The 23,429-nt window shown below is 37.8% G+C and overlaps 1 protein-coding gene, 1 long non-coding RNA gene and 1 other non-coding gene across 4 annotated transcripts; 2 read left to right on the forward strand and 1 right to left on the reverse strand.

Annotated features, from left to right (window-relative positions):
• Positions 1-2,582: 2,582 nt before the first annotated feature.
• Positions 2,583-3,736, reverse strand: LOC145642762 (uncharacterized). The gene is made up of 3 exons (XM_081693936.1): positions 3,509-3,736; positions 3,351-3,413; positions 2,583-3,260 (listed from the first exon to the last, which is right to left on the reverse strand). Exons 1-3 carry the CDS (start codon positions 3,734-3,736, stop codon positions 2,583-2,585), a joined length of 969 nt encoding a protein of 322 aa, XP_081550062.1.
• Positions 3,737-7,102: 3,366 nt separating this feature from the next.
• On the forward strand, positions 7,103-10,807 carry LOC145555851 (uncharacterized). Of its 2 annotated transcripts, XR_014091592.1 has the most exons (4): positions 7,103-7,358; positions 7,475-7,581; positions 8,884-8,949; positions 9,460-10,807. It is a non-coding gene; the product is annotated as an uncharacterized LOC145555851 (long non-coding RNA). The 2 variants fall into 2 exon arrangements; XR_014091591.1 differs by lacking the exon at positions 9,460-10,807 and having other exon boundaries at positions 8,884-9,401.
• An 11,048-nt stretch (positions 10,808-21,855) lies between these two features.
• Positions 21,856-21,962, forward strand: LOC145556985 (small nucleolar RNA R71). The gene has a single exon (XR_014092069.1). It is a non-coding gene; the product is annotated as a small nucleolar RNA R71 (small nucleolar RNA).
• Positions 21,963-23,429: the final 1,467 nt, after the last annotated feature.

Below are 23,429 nucleotides of genomic sequence, written 5' to 3' on the forward strand. Positions count from 1 at the left end.
ATAACAGAAAAATTATTTAATTAATTATTTAATTTAAGTTGGGGTTGAATTTAAGAAAGTTTTATTTTAGTAAAGTTTTATTAGGGAAGGGATTAAGAAAGATAAAAAAGGGAAAGTTTAGGAAGAAGGGTTTCTAGATAAGGGGTATAAATATTCAACACTTGAGGCAAATCAAACTTTTCCCAGAGTGGAGAAAACCCAAGGTATAATTCTCTCCCTTCTCCTTATTTTTCCTTTTCTTTCTTTTTCCCCTTCCCCTTTCTTTTGGCCTCACCATCACCGCCGGCCACCACCACCGCCGGTGGGCTGCCGGTCACCGGCAGCACCAGCTGCCAGCAGCAGGCAGCCACCGGTGCTGCTAGTAGCCGGCAGTGCTAAACTCTTTCGAACAAAAAAAAAGGAAAATTTGATTTTAATAATCCAACCTTTCACCGATCTTATTCTATTAATCCCACCTTTTAATTATACATGATTATTCCCACCTTTACCCCCCATTCTATTTCATTAGGCCTTGTCACCCAACCTTTTACAACAGGTTGCCATCCTTCGTGGCAGTGACCGTTGAATTAATTTATTTCTTTTTTTTTTTTCGTTTAACTCTTGTTCATGTAAAACGATCTCTCCTTCCCCTGATTCCCTTTCTCACCATAGTTCACCCTAATTCTCTTGTTCTTCCCTTCACTATTCTCCTCGTTTTCTTATTCTCCTCGTTTTCCTTCGACAATGCCTGGAAATAGGCAATTTTCTGGCTGTTTTGGTCTCTAATTCAAGAGGTGGAAGGCAGTCCAAGGTGAAATGCAACTGTGGTAGGGACGTGATTTTGCGTACAGTGAAACATGGACCTAATGCTGGAATGAAGTTTCATGGATGCCCTCTTTGGCCAGTAAGTTTAATTTCGATTTCAATTAAGTTTAATTTCGATTTTAATTAAACTTTGTAATTTAGGGTTTTTTGGGTCGAAAATTGAATTGGGTGTGTGTATTTAATTACAAGATACTTGTGATTTTTGTAAGTGAAATGGTGTGGAAAATGCTGAAGATTTGCGGTTTACAGTGTTTGAAAAGGAGACAATCATTACAGAGATGGAGTATGAGAAGGGTTTGTTGGATGAAAAAAAATCAAGAAATTGCAGCTTAAGAAGGAGAATGCAGAGGAAGAATTACAGGAACTGAAGTTTGAACTCTGTCAAGTTAGGATTGAATTAATGAAAAGCGCAAGGAATGAAAGGAATTTTTCTATGGCTTTGCTGTTATCATGGTTGTTTTTTGCTATGTTAGTGTTGTATTTGAAATGAATGATGTTAAAAAGGATATGTAGTGTTAAGATGCTGTTGTAAGCTCCTGTAGTTTGTGAAATGAAATGGCAGTTGTACTCTACCTTCAATGATTAAAAACATCATTTGATTAAATAATGGCAGCAAATGAACATTGTTTCCAAAATATACACTGCCCTGAGTGATTGTTTCTGTGACTACATATGCACAGATCAGATTTCTCAAAAGAAACAGAACAACATTGTTTCAAAAAATTACATGCATCCATTGTTTCAAAATAATATTGCAGCCCATCATTGAATGTTGATACTATTAGCCAGTACAAATATATAAGTTTTGTTGGACTGACTTGGCAAAAGAAACAAAACTAGACCCCTGACTGTTCTATTGAAGTGTGGATGTATGGCTTGATTGTGTAAGCTGAATGGGTATACCTCTCCCAGTTGGTTTCTGCCACAAAAAAAAAAAAAAAAAACACACACACACACACACACACACACAAAGTTATGCATCAGTATAGAAAAGAGCATGACAACTCATATTTTATTACATCAGAACGCAAATAATCAGTTACATTGATGAATGCATTCCCATTAGGTGCCATGTAAACACCAACACCTAAAGGAATCTGATTCCTTGACCCCCTTCCTCTTGTTACACCCCTTCCCCTTGCAGTTGAACCCCTCCCACCTGCTGCAGAACTTCTACCCCTTCTTGATCCTCTTCCTCCTCTAATCATCCTCTCACCTCTTCCTAACTGTGTCGGTTGAGCTGTTGCAGAGTGATGTTTAGTTGACACTTGTGCCATTGATCCACTGGTAGCATTCAAAGGACCTAAACTGGAACACACTTGGCTTTTCTAGGGGGTGATGGAGTTGCCTTTGGGAATTGGTGGCTGGCCATCCTTCCTTGGTCTACCTCTACCCCTCTTAGCTGGTGGTGGAACTGGTGCAGTAGGGGCATTGTCCTTCTGCGGACATTTTCTTTTGTTGTGTCCTTTGACTTGACACAAATAGCAAGTCATCTCCATCCCATTCCTACTTAGAACCCCCCTTTTTCTTTGGATCCTCAAATGGGTCCTTAATTCTGTTCCTCCTAGGTCTCCCTGGACCTATTTTAATGGGGGGTGGGTCCAACTCTAAACCCACTTTAGGCCAATGTCTCTCTCCCTCACAAGGGGTATTGAACCTATTAATCAAACAATAAATATTCCATGTTATCAGAAACAAAAACAATCAAATTAAAGGTCAAACACAAACAATCAACACATTATCACTAAGCATAGGGACTAACCTGCATAAGCCTTTAACTAGACATCCCTCCTGTACTTCTCATCAACATAATCCTCTGCCTCTTTGTTGAGGAAGAAGATACAAGCCATGACATGGCAGCAAGGAATCCCTAACATGTCCCACTTTCGACATGTACATGTTCTGGAACTTAAGTTAACCACTAGCATGTCTACGAAGTAGCTGACATTAAACAATGTATCAGATGATGGAGTCACATCACAGTTAGCTGCCTTCTCTTTCTCCTTCTCGAGATTAACTTGGATTTTTGGACATAGTTTTGTTGTAGCTTTCTGAATCTCTTGTCTCTTCACCACTAACCTTTGCATAAGAGCTATTCTAATGTCTTCTAGCATGTACAACAAGTGTTTAGTTCTGGCATTAATGATGCAACCATTAAAGTTTTCTGCCATATTGCTTGTAATAGCATCACACTTAAAAGCTATACTTAAGTAAGCTCTACAGAAGACTTGAGGGTTGTGTGCCTCAAATGCAGCAGCAGCAGCATCTCCAGAAATCTGCCTAAGTTCTTCTAATGCAATAGTGTAGTCAGCTATATTGTAGCACTTTGCTATTTTCCAGAATTGAAGCTTGAACTCATCTCCTCTATAAGCTTTATGCCAATAGGAGAACACATGCCCGACACAATGCCTATGTTCTGCCTTTGGCAATACATCAACTAGTACATTAAGTATTGACTGTACAAACACACAACATCCAAGCACATGCATATTCAGCTAAATGTCACAACAAAGTGCAAAGACAATGTAGGAATTGAAGAATCATACCTGGTGTTCATCAGAAATGATGCATATGCCTTCTCCATCACCTAAATCAAGGCAAACTTTCAGCTGCTTAAAAACCACTCCCATGATAAGTTATTTTCTCTTTCAGCTACAGACCAGGCAATGGGAAACATCTGGTCATTCCCATCCCTACCAACTACAGAAAACAACTGACCACCAAGAAATGTTTTAAGAAAACAGGCATCCACACATATCACCTTCCTACACCCTTCCTTCCACCCTTGCTGCAATCCCTCAAAACATGTGAATAGCCTCCTAAAAACAGGTGGTTGTTTGCTCTCATCAGTCACCAACTCAACCATTGTACCAAGGTTGTTGTTTTTCAAGGCTGCTATGTAGTTACCAACCTTCCTGTAGTGTTCATGCATTGATCCACGGAGGAGCCTATGTGCATTTCACTGTGTAAGCAAGATCCCTCTTAACCACAATCTTAAAATCTCTCTTAATTATTTCAATAATCTCCCTTGCTGGCCAGTGAGGCCTTGCCTTAAAGACCTCTAAGAATCGCTTAGCCACCCAAGTTGCTTTCAACTGCTTTTTTTTTTTTTTTTTTTTTTTTTTTTTTTTTTTGCATATTTCTATGACAGGTGTGCTCATCCACTACCCTTTTCATTAAAAATGTAGCCCTCCTACTTTCCCAAGAAGCATACAAGTAAAATGGACAACCCTCAACACAGCTTATACCTGTCCTTTTGTTCCTTTTTCTACCACTGTCACTAATGTACACATTCCTACCTTGCAATATCACATACTTAGCCACTTCATATTTGAAATCTTCTCTGTTAGCAAACCTCATTCCTACTTGCCATTTGAACTGAGAAAAGTCTGTGTCCGTACTCACAAGCTGGCTTCTCTTCTTACCTAAACCTGCTCCATCCTAATCAGATCCTGTTGGAGTGTGAACATCCTCATCACTACCTTCATAATCACTGACATGTTCATGTTCTCCTTCTACTGGCTTAGACCTGACTACATCTTCATCACTAATCCCCAACTTCCCATGTTCTGTATCTTTTTGCAGCTTCAGAGCTAATTCAACAAGCTTTGAATTGAACTCCCTCACTTTGTTCCTTGATAATCTACACTATTCATCATCACTTGCATATGAATACCAACCTCCCTCTTGATTTACCTCAAGTTGTTCTCCACCAGTCAAACCATCCTCATCTTCACAACTATCATCATCTGATTCTTCCCTAACAACACCCTTTCCCTTGTCAATTAATAATGGATCATATAGAGGATCTAATTCATCATCAGAAGAGTAGATACTCAACAAATCATTTAGGTTAATAGGACTCTCTGGTTTGGGATCTTCCCAGTCATAATCAGGTGGAACTGGGTTGGTTTGAACTGTCTGGTCAAAAGGTAATTGAGGTGGGATGGAAGAAACTTCAACCTAGATCTAAGAATCTGGTTTTTATGATGAGAGGTTTATCTTTTCTTTTGGAGATAACAATGTCTTTAAAACTGTGTGAGGGACAATGTTTTGAGGGACATTGTTGACACATGATGTTGTTCTTGTTGAAAAAGTCTGGGAATCTTTTGGAAAGGAAGACTCATTTTGGACAGTTGGAATTAAAGCCTTTGGTGGGGCCCTTTTTGTTGGTAATTTCTGTTTGTTAGATAAAGCAACTACCTGATCTAATGGCTGAGATTGTGCTTAGGTTAATGGTTTCAGCAGTGGGGGTTCAACTTCCTCAAGTACATACAATTTAATACTCCTGTACTCAACAACCAACTTACTCAGGTCCAACACCTCAACATCACTGTACACCTTTCTCAATCCACCAGATAAACTAAGACCTGGAACTAGGTAGTAAATACCATGTACTTCTTGCCTATCCCCACATTTTTTAGCAAAATCCTCCAACCACCACCAACACAGCTCATCTGGGTCCAGACTAAAGGTCTTGCCTTCCCCCCCCCCCCCCCCCATATATACTAATTCACCATTTCCATTGAAACAAAACACTCCACCATACTAGTACTTTAATGTCATGGTACCATCCACCACAATCTATCAACAATCCAACATAAATGAAGCAAAATTCAAAAACAAAACCACACACACACATAACTATTCTACAATTTTGCAACAAACAACCAACAAAATTAGGCAACACCAACCTTAATTCAATAGCCTAAACTATCAAACTAAACTACAACATGAACAGAATATACAACAAACCCATTAAAAATTTACTTCAAATTAACTGCAAATTATGCTTCAATTATGATTAAACATATTGCAAATAAGGGTACAATAACTTTAATTACCTCAATTTATGATTGCAATCTTCGGATAATACTTGATGTCCGCTTCAGGGTACGATTACATTTTCTGGAAAAAATTTAATGAGTGAAAATGAAAGAATTAAAGAGGGAATGAGAATTTGGGTGGCTGATCGTAAAAATGGAGCACTGAAATTCAAGAGGATTTAACACAAGGTAGTTCGCGTACATAGCATAATTTTATTGATGTACTAACATGCTAAATGTGTTTAATTGATTACAAGTAGTATTATGCTAGTTTTGGAATGGAAATTATGATTTGATTGTTATTGGTGATTGAATTATGAAACATGATTTATTTCTGATGGATTAATGGTCGGAAAATTTTAGTTTGGAATATTGTTTATGAACCAAACTTTAATTTATGGCATGTTAGAGAGCATGTTTAATTAATCTAAATGTTTAATTTGGTTTGGAATATTAAAAGAGAATTTTATTATGGTTCATATAATTTTAATTGATGTTTTAAGCATGGGAAATGAGCTATGTAAGTGTCTAAGTACACGAGGAATAAATTGTATGTTGGTGCCTTAGTTCACTTAAGGTGTTTTTAACATCGAGGGATAGGATTTGTGGCGCTTTATGCGTTTAAGGTGTCATTGACACCGAGGTAGATTTAAAAAGGGTTCAACATTAAATATTATGTGGTCACTAATTATTCAAGAATTAATTTGGTTTATTTGATTGTTTGAATAATTATTATTGATTGAATGATTATGGTGTGTGAGTCATCACCAAGTTTAATAGTAGTAATATGAAAATAACGTAAAGTGAAAGAGATTATGCACCAAAATTCTTGGAACGTATATACCTTGAGTATGAACATATGGGAAGAGTTATAGGGTTTTATATTTAACCATAACTTTTACTGGAGTACAGGACGTTGTAAATTTATTTTATTATTATTAAGCGCAGGAATTCCGCCACTTACGAGTGGTTATTGATGCTGGCACGGTTAGCTCCCGTGTCAGTAACCTCATTTATTGGGTGAGGTTAGTTAGGAAACCCGTTCGATGCATAATCAACGCTAAATAAATTATGTAGTTGTCTAGTTGAGAAGTTTGTTGAATGTTGTATGCTTGAAAAATAGGTACAACAAGGTAAGTTGTGTGTTGATAGGTAATTGCATGTTAGTATGTTAATTACGCTTATCACTAGTACAAAATTGGGCTAAAGTAACACCCATTGGTAACACTTAAAAAAATTTAGGATTATTTGATTTTTACGTAATACTTTTGTATCATTGTTGTATTAAGTAACTTTTTTTGTAACACATTAATATTATGTAACACTCTACAATAACACTTTAATATTATGTATCACTTAGTTGTAACATTTTTTTTTTATGCTGAATCCTTTTTATTTTTTTTCCATATGAAATACGAAGTATTTTTTTTCTTCTAATCTCATTGTAGAAAAAAATGAGTTGTACCCTTTCTTTTTTATTTTTTTAACATCTCATTCTAATCTATCTTCTCCTCTCCCGTAAAAAAAAAAAACTTCTCCTCTCATTCTTGCTCAAATACCTGTTCTCTCTCGGAATGAGTTTTGATTATACAATAAATGGAGTCACCTTCATCATCATCAACGTCATCCTCTAAATCATCATCAACATCGATCAATTCATCAAAACCATCATTTGAATCACAAGCAACATCATCAGATGAATCGAGAGCGAAGGAATCACAACATACGGTACTACTACGGTGTTCATTACTTCATTATATCTTTAGTTATACAGTTCATCAATTCATTGTTGCCTTGCGAAATTCATCAAAAAATCAGTATTTTTCGTTCAATTTGTCATCTAGGGTTTTGTTAGTCACAAATTCGCCGTCTGGGGTTTCAATCGTCACAAAATCACAAAACCAGTTGAATTAGTCATCTCTGATTTCATCTAATTCGCGCTTTGAATCAGGTATTCAGTTAATTTTGATGGATTTTCAATGTTTTTGGTTATGTGATCATTAATTTTCATGTGAATTATATTATTACAATCTAGTTTGTAGGGTTTATATTTTTGGTTGGATTCTATTTAATTAAAATTGAAATTTGCATCTATTGTTATTCACGATTTTATGCATTTTGTTTTTGTATATTAATGAACTTTTCTTGTTAAAACGATGTTATATGTATCGTATTATTAATCTTAAATTTTACTACTTTTCCTAGAAAGCATAAAAAATTCATTAAGAATGATGTGAAGTTGTTAATTTTAACAGAAATAGTTGATTTAATTCCTAAATATATGTGAACTAGATGAATTCATGTCTCTGACCTTTTATGCATTTTATTTTGGGTCTGAATTTTATTTTCACGTCTGTATGTGTTCGTACTAGTTATCGTGCGTATTCAATTTAATCGGGAACTTGAGAACACAACTCAAATAAACTGTCGAAGTATCCTCGTAGTTAATATTTGTCTTTTACAATTATGGGTTGTTACAAATTGTAGCTCAGGAGTAGTAGTGTTCTCAATAGTTTAAGCCTTTTACTAAAACTTGATTTTTGTTTAGTAACATATCTGCCCCATTTTAACAGTTTATGATATTACTTTACATGCTTTTCCTCATTTCCTAATGAATGCATGTTAACTTAAAATAAGCTTAAAAATTGATGAGTTTATAAAAGTAGAGGTCAAATGACATGGCCGGTTTTGTTGTTAGCATGTCAAAGTTTTTTGTATGATGTTAAGGTGGTTCATTTTTCCTAATTGCAGAATCTCATATTAAACATAGTTGGCTTCATCTATTATAAGAAGTGCATTAAGAATAATGACAGAATCTAGTGCTTTTCTTGGCTCAAAAATAGCAATGAATTCATGGTTTGGTTTAGAAAAATAGTTGAGCAGGATAATGTCCCTCATCATATCAAGTGACTATCTGTCATCCTTTATGTTTCTAATATTGGCCACTAGGGTTGTACTCATTTAGATCAGCTCCTTTCTTACCTACATTGATAGGAAACAATTACTATTTTCTGGCATGTTCATTTTAGTGCCGAGGGGGCAATCTGAACTATTATTTAAGTGTGTTTTTTTTTTTTTTTTTTTTTTTTTTTTTTTTTTTTTTTTTTTTTTTTTCTATTTGAACTTGTTATGATATGATTTTTGTAAGTTAGTGGTTAAGTGTTGTGTAACAAAATTTACTCTGACCTCTATTTTGCAAGTCAAATTTTCAAGGTATGATATTTTATATAGTGACAATGTTTATATTTGGCAGTTTTGAGCTGAGTGGTTTCAAGGTGCTCGGGCAGCAGGCGAGTTTTGCCGGCTTCAATTCACTAAGGTAAATTTCTACCATTGGCACAATTTCAACGCACTTTTATCTTTGCATTGCGTGAGTATAGCTGATTAGACTTTAGTATTGACAAGAATAAAACCATCAGGCCGGGATGTACGTAGTCTAGAAGATTTTTACACATTAGTTGAGTTTAGAATTGCGTGATAACCCCCTACTTTATTGATCTGATGGTAATGAGAGTTTACAATCTTGGTTTGCTCAATTATAGGTAATGACAATTCAACAATTCACAATTGTTGTTTTGCTCTGCTCAATAAGATTGCTTTGAGCTGACTAATATTTATTTGTCTTTCAAAGTGCCTGAGACCATATTTAATTATATGAACCTTTTTGCCTTTGTAAATTTTATAAGTTGGTTGCGTGATACCTGAATTTGGGCCTCCTTCTCATGTTATAGAAGCTATGAATACTCTGATGCTACATTTTGACACTTTAGATCAGATCAAGACCTTGCGTATCTTACATTCTTACTATATGTACATTGTTCATCTGTAGGGTACATTAAGAATTTGATGGTACTTCCTTGCGTAAATTTGATGAGCCCATGAATTATGGACTTTGCTTTGAAATATGGATATTGCTGAATGGTGGATGATGTTGATTGATGAGAGCATATTTATCATATTTTATATATCTATATCTGTAGGTTTGTAATAACTTGGCTGATCAAGCAAGAGATAGTTGTCTGGTGACAGGGTAAAGTCGTATCCCCTAATAAAAAATAATTCCTAAGTCCTCTAACTAAAGTAGATAGGGAAGTAGGGTCGATCTCCACAGGGAAACAAGTCTTTTTACTCCAAATTAATTATTATAATCTAAATTATTTAAGTAACCAATATTTATAATTAAGTAAGAAACTAAACTACTAAGGTTGAGAATAGGAAGATAACAATATATGAAAGGATCTAGGGCATTGGTTCACCAATAAATAATACTTCAGGGTAAAACATAGTAATCAATCATTGACATTGCATAAATAACATGATTAACAGGCTCTCGCAATTTATTAATCAACATAGATCTAACAGGCTCTCGCAATTTACTAGATCTAAGTTCTTATTGAAAATAGCCTTTAATATCAAATTAACATCTGCTCGATTCATCAATTTAATACTGCTATACTTTTACAAGCCGCAATTGTAAAACATTAAAACAATCCAATAAGAAATTATCATGCAATACCAATAATCAATAATAGTCAATCATCAATGCATCAATTAACCAGATTGTAAAGGGCTCTCGCTACGTATTACAATCACACAATTAATTTACCGGTATTAAATCTCATCTCTCGAATCTTGACTCAACCATTTATAAATTAACTTGCCTATTGAAACTAGACCTAAACATTAATTCTCATCTCTCGAATCTTGAATCAATATTGTCAAACTCATGCATAAAAGATAGGCCTAATCTAGTCACAGAGCATTAAATCAATCAATAGGAAATTAATCTAGCATTGATAATCAACAACAATAATTTACCCCTTCATATTATTTATTAGATCCCCATAAACCCTAGAAATTAAACTACTCACACATATTAAAAACTAAACTAATCAAAGCAATGAAATAAGACATGATTAAAGGAATAAAATAAATAACTAAGATTAAAGGAAGAGAAATCATTACCAAAAATAAATCTGGAATTAAAGGAAAAATTAAGAACAAAGGTTTAAGAGAAAAGAATTCTAAGAGAATAATTAAGAGAGTAAAGAAAGAGTAAAGAGAGAAGAAGAGATGAAGAAGTGATCCTAAAAACGTATTACGGAGGAGTATTTATACTCCGTACAAAAATCCTGAGCTAAAACAAATTAAAACTACGTTAAACATCAACTAATAAAACACGCGCCCGATCGGGCAAGGCACCGCCCGATCGGGCGCGCCTTTTTTGTCTCTAATAGAAATCTCGCGCCTGGCCGGGCGCGTCACCGGGCGCCAGACTAAGCTTCTCCCGCCCGGCCGGGCGCGCCTCCGGGCGCCAGCCTTTTTGGCCGGGCGGCTCATTTGGGCCACTATTTGGACTTCGATTGGGCTCCAATTCTTCGGGCCAATCTGGGTTTCCTCTTTGGGTCTTAAATACTCGGTCCAAATGCCCCGGTATCACCTATACCGAGCCCTTAATCACCGGTTCGATGGCTCTAACCGGCCCTGGGCTATAAACTCTGGTCGTGCTTCTCCAATGTTCGTGATTGCTCCAAAATATCTCGGGAAAATACTCCAAAAGTATAAATCCCTGCAAAAGTCAACCAAATCTACGAAAACACTAGAAAACACCAATTAGTAATAAAAGTGGCTCTAAAGAGCCAAAAACACTACTAATTACGACCAAGGGACGGGGGTAAAATACTATATAAAATAGACACATCAAACTCCCCAAAGCCAAACCTTTGCTTGTCCCTAAGCAAAGATCTCATCAATGAATCAATAAATATACTTCACCCCAAAAGTAAAAATCAAGCACAAACGATCCAGGGTAAATCAAATAAACATGCTTCAGAATCAACCACTCAAATCCCTCTAATTACCAATCTTCCCTAAAAATTGTCAAACAGAGCAAACCACAAGAGCATATAGAATTCAAGACTAGTGCTCACACACTCAACTCTCATTATGTGGCGAGTAAAAGATGTACTCGATCGCTCTCCATCCAACCCCTTTATGTGAACAATGCCCTCCCAACTCACACTCTCGCGTGTATAAAACAATGAACGCTCAAATCTACTAGTCGACTCGAAATATGTCAAATCATAACTTGCATTGATAAGCAACACTTTCACATTCATACAATTCTATGCACAAAGGTCGGAAGGTCTTTAAAGCTTGTAATGTAAGGCTAGGGTAAAGGGTAGGAATCATTTGGGAACAAGTGAGAGTAAAGCTATGCTTAAAGGAGCTATATTCTAATAAACCATGGACCCTCTTTGACTAAACCATATCCTGAACTTTAGAGAACTAGAGCCATGGTTAGGTTGCAAACTCATTGCATCATATTGTGCCTACTTGACTAATTGTGCATTATTTGTTATGCATATATATTCTATGTCTCTCTTAACCGTTTGTTGATTTGTGTTGAGACTAAAATTAATGACTTAAAGAACTTTGCCTATTTAATTAATTAATTAATTAATTTGAGTCAATAAAGTCTTTTTTTAATCGGAATTGACCTAGTACGACTTTAGGCATACCCCAGTTGACTAATAATACCGAAAACAGTCCCAGACCGAAGCTCCAATATTGGCGCCAAAGTCTGAGCTGTAGCGCCACATTATAGTGTGTAGCGCCAGGCATTAACTAAAATGTCTGGCGCCAACCACCATAGTGTGACGCCAGTTCTGTCGCTTGGCCGACAGTTTGGATTATTTGTCGAGTCGTTACCTAAAGTATAATTAACCAGTTTACTAATTAATTCGGTTAATTTTCGCTGTCAATAACACCTTGTCAAGTCATTAATCGAGTCTTGGTCACAGTCTAGCCACATGGTCATAACACGAGTCTCAACATGTCACCTACACTCACTAGTCTTAGCACACACTTTGAGTACACATCACCATGGCCATGTCTTAGGTTCATGTATGAGTCGGTCTTTTCCGTCGTTTAAGTTGGGGTTACATTTTATTCCTAGTTCTTCATATCCCTCCATCTAAATCTTTCTTCACATTCTATTCCAATCTTTCTTCACTTCTTCCATCCATGTGTGTTGAATCGAGTTTGAGTCATATGATTGACAAACAAAAAATGAGGGTGATGATGAAACAACACAAGACAAGAGGCGAGCTTCAACGACAAGATTTTATGACCTCTTTTTCGATTTCTTTTTCATTTTACCCCTTCCCCAATAAGTCTAGCATAGACACCTTTTATTTTCTTTTAGATTAATTTTTATAGATTCTTTATTTATTTTCTTTTAATAAAAATGAGTATTTATTTCCTTGCATATGATCATTTCATTACATTGCATTAAAAAAAAAAAAAAAAAAAAAACCATGTCGAATTAAGCACAAGGTATACTAATGATTTGAGGCACCCCTTGTAGCCACATCATATCTCCTTTCGCCCTTCAATTATACAATCCTTTCTTCATAAACCACTTTGAGCCTCGTCTAACGATAGACCCTTCTTTTTTCAACCTACATCTACCTAACCTTGGGATGGGATGGCGTGCAACTTATGCAATTCTAAAGAAAGCTTGAGCAAATTCAAAAGAAAGCAATAGAAAAAAAATAAGCAATAATAAAAAAAACAAAAACAAGTGTACAAAAGGGTAAGTGTTCCAATGTCTTTGATATGAAAGTATCTTCGATAAGAACATGTCTCAGATTGCGTCTCTTATCGAGTGCTCGGTACCGTGCCTGAGAAACATGAATGCCAAGTGAGTGATAGACCGCATGATCGGGATTGCCCACACTTGCAAAAATGAAATATATGCTAAAGCAAAAGAAAGAGCAAAAAAAAGAGTAGAAAACCTCAAGCATGAAAATACAAATATTCAAAAGCAAGGTTGCACACCTTGGGGGCGTATCTAGGGTCTTGAGCCTTTATCCCCTTCTTCTTCAAACCTTTAGCCTAACCACGTTACAACCCTTAAAAAGACCTTTTTTGAGGTATACACACTTGTGCGAGGTTCGGCTAGAGCTACTTTCGGCCTGATTCCTAACGGATACGTAGGCAACCTCACATCGAGGTGCGGCCGTAATAAACATGAATTCATATTCACATTCACACACTTACACCATGATCATATCTAGGGATCTCCAATGCTCATCCCTATTCACTTAGAGCTAGACTTGGGGGCTTGATCCCTACATCATTAGCTTATCTAGCTTAAGAGTCACCACCATTTGACTCTTTTAATAAATAATATCTTTTCACACACTTAGCTCTTGCGGCCTAACTTTAGTGTCACTATCACACACATCACGCATACATGACCAAATATATTTCCCTTAGGAACCCTTTGTCATGAAATCTTAACGCTGAAGCATGCTTCGTCAAAATCACTCATAATTGTTATTGCATCACGAAGTATGAAGTGCTTAGCTTCCGTGCCTAAGTTACCCAAATACTTTCATCATGGAGTCAACAATTGAGATAGCCTAGGATGAATTAATCCTTGAACCTTGAGATATAGTATCAAACAACATTTGACTAAGCTCATTCAACATGCATCTTCAAACTTTTGATTTTCTTTATCACGTCTTTCTTTTTCGGGAGAAAGTCGGTACCCTCCACAAAATTGACGGAAATTTTTTGCTTTTTTACATTTTTCGAGTCGCACGATCACATTACAATGCACACACGGGTCACGAGTCACACATGTGTCATTTCACTTTGAGTCGAGTCAACCTCGAGTCAGTCAATCACGGAGAGTCAAGTTTATACCTTGAGTCGTGTCAAGTCGATGAGTCAAGCAACATTAAACCTTAGGTCAACCCTAAGATAATTTTAAGCCTTAGGTCAACCCTAAGATAATTAAAGAAATTGCCAAAGTTCTATAGTCAAAAATAAATACAGGTGTAGCAGAACAGGGAAGACCCTATCTTCGGCGACAGAATCAATTCTTGGCGCCAGAAATATCTCAACAACAACAGAGCTCGAAGCCTCTCAGAAAGGTTATTTTGACTTCATACAGCAATTTTGGGTTCCTTGGTGCGCCAGTTAGCCCCTATAAGCAATTTGACATGATTAAGTAGTCAGTTTGATTACAATTGCAATAAGTGATCGACCTGATGAAAGATCGTCTCACTTAGCTTAAAGCGCCTAATCACGGAGACACCGACATACTGGTTTTAGCGGAATAAAGTTCAGGCGAGCTTTAGAGATCGACAAACGTTGGTCTTCGGAAATTTTTTTCTTCAAGACATTATCGCAACAAACATTCAAGCACCGAAGCTCTATTGTTCAGAGACACGTGAACATTTCCATCAGAAGCTCTTTTGCTCCAGAGACACGTGGGCATTTCATTCAAGCTTTTTTGTTAAGAGACGCGTGGACATTTCCTATTATCAAGCTCTTTTGCTCAGAGACGCGTGGGCATCCTATTATCAAGCTCTTTGTTCAGAGACGCGTGAACATATAAAAAAGAAGCTCTTTGTTCAGAGACGAGTGAACATCGAAACAGCAAGGTGGCGTTCCCTGGATTATGGAGAGTTGTCACAAACAACTGAGGATTGTTTCAAGAGAAGCAATCTTCGATAGTATTCCCTTGGACGCGGAATATTATCAATGCGGATGAGGATTGTTTCGAGAGAAATAATCTTCGATAATGTTCCCTAGGATGAGGAATATTATCATTGCGGAGGAGGATAGTTTCAGGCGAAGCGATCTTCTAATTTTTTGGAAGCAGTTACGGGCGTAGCAGTTTTCAAGCGGGATGGCATTCTCTAGCTTGCAGGAGGTCATCAAAACAAATCGGTTACTTTCAGAGACGTGTGCTTGACGGTGCAAGATACGCGTTTCTTAACTCTTTTATCTGTTTAGCTAATGCTAGTTTTGCAGGTATCGGCGTTACAAGATTGATTTAGGATCGCAGAACGTTCTGAATCATTCTCCGTCCCTATCGATACTTTGACTTTTGTTTTCGAAACTCGCGTTTCTCCAAACTCAGTCAAAGTGGGGGCTTCTGTAGATACCCATTTGTGTCTCCCCAAAACCAAACCCGGTGATGAGTACCTTTCACGTCGAATCATAATCGAATGAAACGAAAGTGTGGAAAGGTCTAGTGTTGCGGAAAGTTTTATTTCTTTTCTCTTCTCCCTGTTTTGGAAAACTTTATTTTAAGAAAACAGCCAATCCAGTTTGGTTGGTCCATGATATGGGTCCAATAGTGGTGTAGTTGGATGGGGCTTGCAAAGACCTTTCCAACTATATATTATAAGCCCAATTCCGATGAATATTGAGGAAGTTATGGCCAATTTACTAAATTGGGCCCGGTTTGAGCTTTATGTACGGCCCAATGATCTAGGGGAGGGCCTAATATGATTTATCATTCCTAATGCAATTAGGAATGGTTTTAGTCTTCTAGAATCTTCTAGAAGGTTCTTTTCATTCCTAATTCAATTAGCATTGATAAGTTGACTTTGTTGACTTTTCAGAGTTTTAATCAAGATCAAATAGCATTTTTCGAAGGAATTATATTATTTTATCTTCCAGTACGGGAAATTTATCGGATTTTCGAAAACACGTTAAGATTAAGACTGGCGTCCAACCCCAGGCCTTGGTGCCTGGAACCAGGCTTGGCGCCAGGCGCTAGCCACTGGTGCCTGGCGCCAGCTAGCTAGGGTTGGCGCCAATCCTGTTTTGCGATCGTCAGACTCTGTTTTGTTAAATTATCTTTTTTGGCTGATTTTCTCTATAAATATCGTATCAAAAACTCCGTTTTCAATCACCTACAATCTTAATCTACAATTCATTCATCATCTACATCTTTCATTCATCATTCTCAAGTATTCTTTAGCATTCTATTCTTTCTTGCTTTTTCATACAAAATTCCGCATTCACAAAATCTAGAAACACCTAGTCATATTCGAAGTTGCCTTCGCCCTAGACGTGAAAGGTTTTAATTTCTGAGGGTTTGGTCCCAAATCTCTCTTTCAATTATTTAATTTAATTGCTTTGATTATTATTTTTCCTTGAAGTTACTAACGTGTGTATTTTGTTATTAGAAAGAGGTACGAAGCATCAAAGTAAGTACTTTAATTGATATATTGATATTATGATGTAGACATCATGTCTATATTGTTATTATGATATTCCTAGTATCATGTCTAGGGTATTTTTAATATTAAATATGAATCCTGTGATGTTTCCTATGCTCTTCCTAATATTTATGGTTGTTAGTATCATGTTAGGATTAAAGATTTGATTTTTATCGCTTAGTGACATGCTAGGGTTTGTTATTAATCTTGTTAGTATCATGCCTAGGATCTTGCTATTTTTATTATGCTTTAATATTAACATGAACATGGTTATGAATATTATTGTTATAATTATTTTGATGATGATTATTTTATTTATGATGATTTATAATTATTATTCATGATGTTGATTATTGATTATGTTGCTTGATGCTTATTCTTTATTGCTTGATCACCTTTATTGCATGTTAAAGGGAATTTGTACTTGCAATCACGCTTAATAAGATAATTAATAATCTTGTTAGGTTAACTGTGATTATAATTCAAGTGATTGCCAATAATAGTTTATTTGTGCATTAAATTCAACCAACATAGATTAAACAGGTTTAGGGTTAACTTATTGATTGCATGTTAGTCAGAAAGCGCACATGAATACGAGCAGAATAAAGTATAGGCCTATTATTAGGGCAGGTTCAATCTCTTTTAGGTTGGATTTGTACCATCATCCCCGAACCCTTATTTGGTTCTAGACCTTATGGAGTTGACGATCTCTTGGATCGTTAAGGGGTGTAACCTTCATCCTATGAACGGTTTACAAGTTCCTTAAAAACTTGTTGGCGACTCTTTTGCTCTATCTTCTTCCCTTTTGGACGCCACCGTACTTTAGTGTATGATCACAGTGGGGTTCAAGCTAGTGGGATTTTAAAGGCTTGAAATTATTCCCTACAACACCAAAAATAAAAGAAAAGAGAAAAAGAAAAATACCAAACCAAAATCTCCCCCAAGCCAAAATCAGACAATGTCCTCATTGGCTCGGAAACTAGCCCAGCATAGCTAGTCCTCATCATCCTCGTCCATCGAGCCGAAGCCCGCACCTCCACTGCCACCTGCACCACCTGCACCAGAAGAGCTACCACCAAAATAATCAGCGTGAAAACTCCCCCCCGCCGGTCCCCCGAAAGGAATGTCCTGCCCGTACCCGAAAAAGGAAGAATAGTCAGTGTAAATACCACGGGCAGTGGGATCCCTATCGTATCCCTAGGGTGGAGGCTGAAACCAGTCAGGGTGAATAGCGTCGTCGGGAATGTTGCCCCGACGAGCATAATCATCGTACATAGGGTAGAGAGCTCTACCCTTGTTCCTCTCTAGGTACCCTAACCTCTGGTCTATGGAGCCTACCATCCTCCTAAGGTCAGTATGTGAATGCTCGATACGGCATAGGGCCTGACCTATACTCTGAAGATCCCAAACTGGGTCAGAGTTAACATGAGGGACGGAGTGGGACATATGAGGTGGAGAGAAAGCCACCTCGGGCTGAGGCTGGGGTGGTGGAACTGGTGGTGGTGGTGCCTGCCCCCTAGCGTTGGCAACTAAAGCATTGTAAGTGTAAGAAAGTTGCCCTGGGGGAAAGGCGGTCAAGTCTGGATTGGGTAGGGGAAAAATGGGCAAAGGTTGCTCGTTCCCAGTCCGGATACACCAAAAGGGTGTCTGCTCGCTATCCGGTCTAACCCATCCCAAATCCTCAAAATACCTAGCAGTCATGTAGGTATCTGGTCCGCAGTTGGTCAGCTGGTGGGGTCCGTCTACTACAAAACCGGCCTTTTTCACCACTATTCGAGTGATAAGGCCACCTAAACGGATAGGAGACTTGGAAGTGGTGCTGGCTGTGGCATGCCTACTCAAATGGTGAACTATAAACCTGCCTATGTTCAATTTCCCGAACCCGTACACATAATGTCCTATGACAGCTAGTTCGTTGGTTTGAGCGTTATGTGGCTCGGCCCTACCTAAAAAACACAAACCCGCAAATCTTTGCTAGATTTTTGGGACAGGGTGGTGAATAGGTTTGGTACTAGCATGTTGGGGGTCGGGGGCAGGTAAACCAGTCAAAGCATAATATAAGTCACCCATTTTATAGTCTGCATGCCACTGGTGAGATAATTCAGAATTTAATTCAAAAATTTTACAAAATTCAACAAAAGTTAAACTAATATTTCTATTATTTAACCTGAAAAATAAATTAGGCCCATTCCTACTACTAACAACATGAAAAGTGGACAGGAATTCACAGGTAAGTTCTCGGTATGTAGAATAATGCATGTCAACAAATTTTCTCATGCCAATGTCATTCAAAAATCGTTTAACAAAATCATACAAACCAAATGATTCTAAGGTAGGGCGGTGTAACCACCGAGAAGGAGTTACCTCACGACCGACCAAATGCTCCAATCGTTCCTTTTGTTCCCGGCTCACAATCCGGATCGTCGGCCAATACGGGAGCTGCAAGTCTGGGTCGTACTCCTCCCTCGAACTGGAGCTCCTACCAAAAATGGATCTAGCCCTCTTTGAAGCCATGTTGAAGAAATGGGTCAAAAATTTATTGAATTAAAACTGAAATTTTTTTATATGAGAGTGAAGAGGATGAAGAGAGGATCACAAATATGTAAAGAGTTTTGAATTTGGGTTGGTAGTGGAGGAGAAATCTTAGAGAGAAGTTAGAGAAAATTTTAGTTTTAGAGGGAGAAAGTAATGGAGGAAAGAAGAAATGGAGAAAGAAAGAAGAAAAGAAGGAAGAAGAAGGGGGCGGATGGGCTCGCGCCGGGTCGGGCGGTAGGTCGCCCGGCCGGGCGATCTTGAAAATTTTGGAGCTTGTTCTCGCGCCCGGTTGGGAGGCCTTCGCCCGATCGGGCGATCTGATTCGCACTCATTTCGTAACCTCTCGCGCCCGGTCGGGCGATCTAACGACTCCAATCCGTCTTGCTCTCGCGCCCGGTCGGGCGCCAGTCGCCCGATCGGGCGATTTTTAGTCAAAAAATTTCGCCCTTCTCGCGCCCGGTCGGGCGAGGCTTGCCCGATCGGGCGGACGAATTAGTCCGTATACGACGAATTTCGCGCCCGGTCGGGCGAAATTACTTTATTTTTGAACCTTGCTCTCGCGCCCGGTCGGGCGAGCTTCGCCCGATCGGGCCCGAGGCTAAATTGTCCAATCGATATTTTCTTCTTTTCTCCAAAATTTGGCTAACTCTTTCCTTCAAACCTGTACAAACACTCATAAAACTCATTAAATTCCCTCATCTCTCCTCTCATATGAAAAAGAAAAGAAAAAAAAAACTAGTCTAAAAAAGCATTAAAAATACGAGTTGCCTCCCGCAAAGCGCTGGTTTATCTAGGTCCCGCACGACCTTCTTACCAAGTACAATTTCTAGGACCCTTGGTCTAACGCTTGATCGGGTGGTTTCTCACCCGGTCTAGCGATGTTTAAGCTGCGATGCGGCTTCCTGACATAAATTGTGGGACGCCAAGTCGCCTTATCTGGTGGATCCTCCTTGGCTTGGACTGGGGGTTCTTCAATGCTACGCACTAAAAACCCTTTTTTCGATCGAATGTTGCTTCAAATTTTCATTGCGTTCAACACTTGCAACTTGATCTGGCGAAACACTTACTGTAGGCTCGATTTGCACAACTTGCTCGATCGGTTCCACTTATTCATCCTCGAAACCAAGACCAACATTGTAGAGTGCTCTTTCTATTGCATTGACTTCCTTCTGCCATTTGTCTATCTCATCTGAAAAGGATGCAACACGAGATACCGTCTCCAAGGGATCTTTTTCAAGAGCTTGGGGCTTGTTAGAATAATTTACAACCACATTAACACTGAAACATTTCTCCTCAATCATGGAGCTTTTAGGGGCATTATTCAGATTAAAAACAACTTTATCATCCCCTACTGATAGTGTTAACTTACCACTTCTTACATCTATGACAGCTCCTGTAGTGTTAAGGAATGGTCTACCCAAAATAATTGGGGTTTGCATATCCTCAGCCATATCAAGAACAACAAAATCTACAGGTATATAAAATTTACCTACTCTAACGGGGACATCCTCTAAAACACCTAAGGGGTATTTGAAAGTACGGTCGGCCATTTGTAGAGTTATATTGGTAGCTTTTAACTTACCCATATTCAACTTGGAGCACACAGATAATGGCATGACGCTAACACTAGCACCCAAATCACATAATGCATTATCAATAAAGAGATTGCCAATATGACAAGGGATAGAAAAACTACCCGGATCTTTTAATTTAGGTGGAGACTTATTTTGAAGTACGACAATACACTCTGCAGTGAAAGCTACTGTCTCTACCTCACTAATAGACCTTTTTCTCGTCAAAATTTCTTTCATAAATTTTTCATATGAGGGGATTTGTGTGATCAATTCAGTAAAGGGAACTGTTACCTTCAAATCTTTAACAACCTCCAGGAACTTACCAAACTGCTTATCCAAGTTTGTCTTCAATTGACGATTTGGGAAAGGAAGTTTGATGATTGGCTTTGGAGCATTCTTATTCTTGGCTTTGGAGCATTCTTATTCTTGATCAATTGTCGCATCTCTGATCTCCATATGCTTTTGCATATTGACCAACATTGCTATAATTTCCGCCAGAGAAGGGTCGGAAGATGAGGAGGGTTGTTGTGGTTGGTTCTTCTGGCTAGCATTGGGATGATAATATTTCTGCTGCTGTTGCTGTGGCGCCTGTGGTTCCTGTGGTGGTGGATTTTGAACATTAGTGCTCCGGTAGGAAAGGTATGGATGATTCCGATACCCAAGATTGTAAGTGTTGGAGTATGGGTTATTCTGCCTATAAGCTTGGAAGGCATTAACTTGCTCAACGGAATTCCTGCAATCCTACTCCCAGTGACCTACAATACCACAATTTTCACCGAAAGCCTCATTAGAATTATTATAAATTGCAGAAACATTAACTTAGCAGTGCTCAGATTATCTAATTTTTGGCAAATAGAGGTTAGTTGAGCTTGCAAAAAGGATACAGAGTCGACACTATGCTTCCCCTTGTTAGCAAATCCTCTGGGATTTCCATATTGGGAATTGTGTATCGCCATATCTTCAATAACCTGACCTGCATCATCAGCATTAAGATTCATAAATCTCCCACTAGCTGCAGAGTCTAAAATTATTCTAGAGGAATTTCCAATGCCGTTATAAAAGGCTTGGATTAACTGCCATTGTGCTAAATTGTGGTGAGGGCATTCTCTTTGTAAGTCCTTGAACCTCTCCCAAGCCTCATATAAAGACTCATCGGCTTCTTGGGCAAAGTTCTGAATCGCACTCCGTAGTACTGCTGTTCTCTCTGCAGGATAATACTTGTTATAGAAATTCAAAACAAGAGTTTCCCAGTCAGTTATACCAAGTGTAGTTCTATTTAAGCCATTAAACCACAATTTAGCTTTTCCAGTTAAAGAGAAAGGGAAGAGAATCTCCCTGATTTGGTCTTGAGTGACCCCGGCTTGCCTGATAGTGTTGCAATATTGACAATAGTCGGCAATGTGAAGATTCGGGTCTTCACCCTTGGCTCCACTGATTTGCTTCCTCTCTATCATCGTTATAAATTGAGGTTTGATTTCAAATTGAACCCCCCCATCAAGATACGGAGTAGGGGTGAGATGTGGAAAATCCGTAAGCTTTGGTTGTGAATAATCACTAAGCTTCTTTGGAGCCGTCATCTCTGATTCTGTGTCTGATGATGCCTCTAAATCGCTAGAATCAGTTGGAGGATCGCGGTGATTATTGTTATTATCACCAGAATCCGCCAGGATTTGCTTGTAGAAGTTTTTCTGTCTATGGAAGGAACGTTCGATCTCAGGATCGAATGGGATGTAACCTGATCTGGAACACCTGGGCATAAACAAAAACTAGAAGCAAATATGAGATTTGTCTCAGAGAACTAACGCTCTTTGAGACAAAGAGGGAAATAATCTAGACTACAAAAACAATCAGAAATAAAAATAAAACCGTTTCCCCGGCAACGGCGCCAAATTTTGACAGGGTAAATTCGTATCCCCTAATCAAAAATAATTCCTAAGTCCTCTAACTAAAGTAGATAGGGAAGTAGGGTCGATCTCCATAGGGAAACAAGTCTTTTTACTCCTAATTAATTATTATAATCTAAATTATTTAAGTAACCAATATTTATAATTAAGTAAGAAACTAAACTACTAAGGTTGAGAATAGGAAGATAACAATATATGAAAGGATCTAGGGCATAGGTTCACCAATAAATAATACTTCAGGGTAAAACATAGTAATCAATCATTGACATTGCATAAATAACATGATTATCAGGCTCTCGCAATTTATTAATCAACATAGATCTAACAGGCTCTCGCAATTTACTAGATCTAAGTTCTTATTGAAAATAGCCTTTAATATCAAATTAACATCTGCTCGATTCATCAATTTAATATTGCTATACTTTTACAAGCCGCAATTGTAAAACATTAAAACAATCCAATAAGAAATTATCATGCAATACCAATAATCAATAATAGTCAATCATCAATGCATCAATTAACCAGATTGTAAAGGGCTCTCGCTACGTATTACAATCACACAATTAATTTACCGGTATTAAATCTCATCTCTCGAATCTTGACTTAACCATTTATAAATTAACTTGTCTATTGAAACTAGACCTAAACATTAATTCTCATCTCTCGAATCTTGAATCAATATTGTCAAACTCATGCATAAAAGATAGGCCTAATCTAGTCACAGAGCATTAAATCAATCAATAGGAAATTAATCTA

The sequence above is a fragment of the Chenopodium album genome, chromosome 8, assembly GCF_948465745.1.
Source record: "Chenopodium album chromosome 8, dcCheAlbu1.1, whole genome shotgun sequence".
NCBI classification, from domain to species: domain Eukaryota; kingdom Viridiplantae; phylum Streptophyta; class Magnoliopsida; order Caryophyllales; family Amaranthaceae; genus Chenopodium; species Chenopodium album.

Excerpts from the sequence above, each read along its gene's own strand:
- LOC145642762 (XM_081693936.1), bottom strand. The coding sequence starts at position 3,736 with ATGCATGAACACTACAGGAAGGTTGGTAACTACATAGCAGCCTTGAAA. Across the intron at positions 3,414-3,508 it reads TTGGTGGTCAGTTGTTTTCT|CTGAAAGTTTGCCTTGATTT; the intron begins GTAGTTGGTAGG and ends GTTTTTAAGCAG. Across the intron at positions 3,261-3,350 it reads TCATTTCTGATGAACACCAG|TCAATACTTAATGTACTAGT; the intron begins GTATGATTCTTC and ends GTGTTTGTACAG.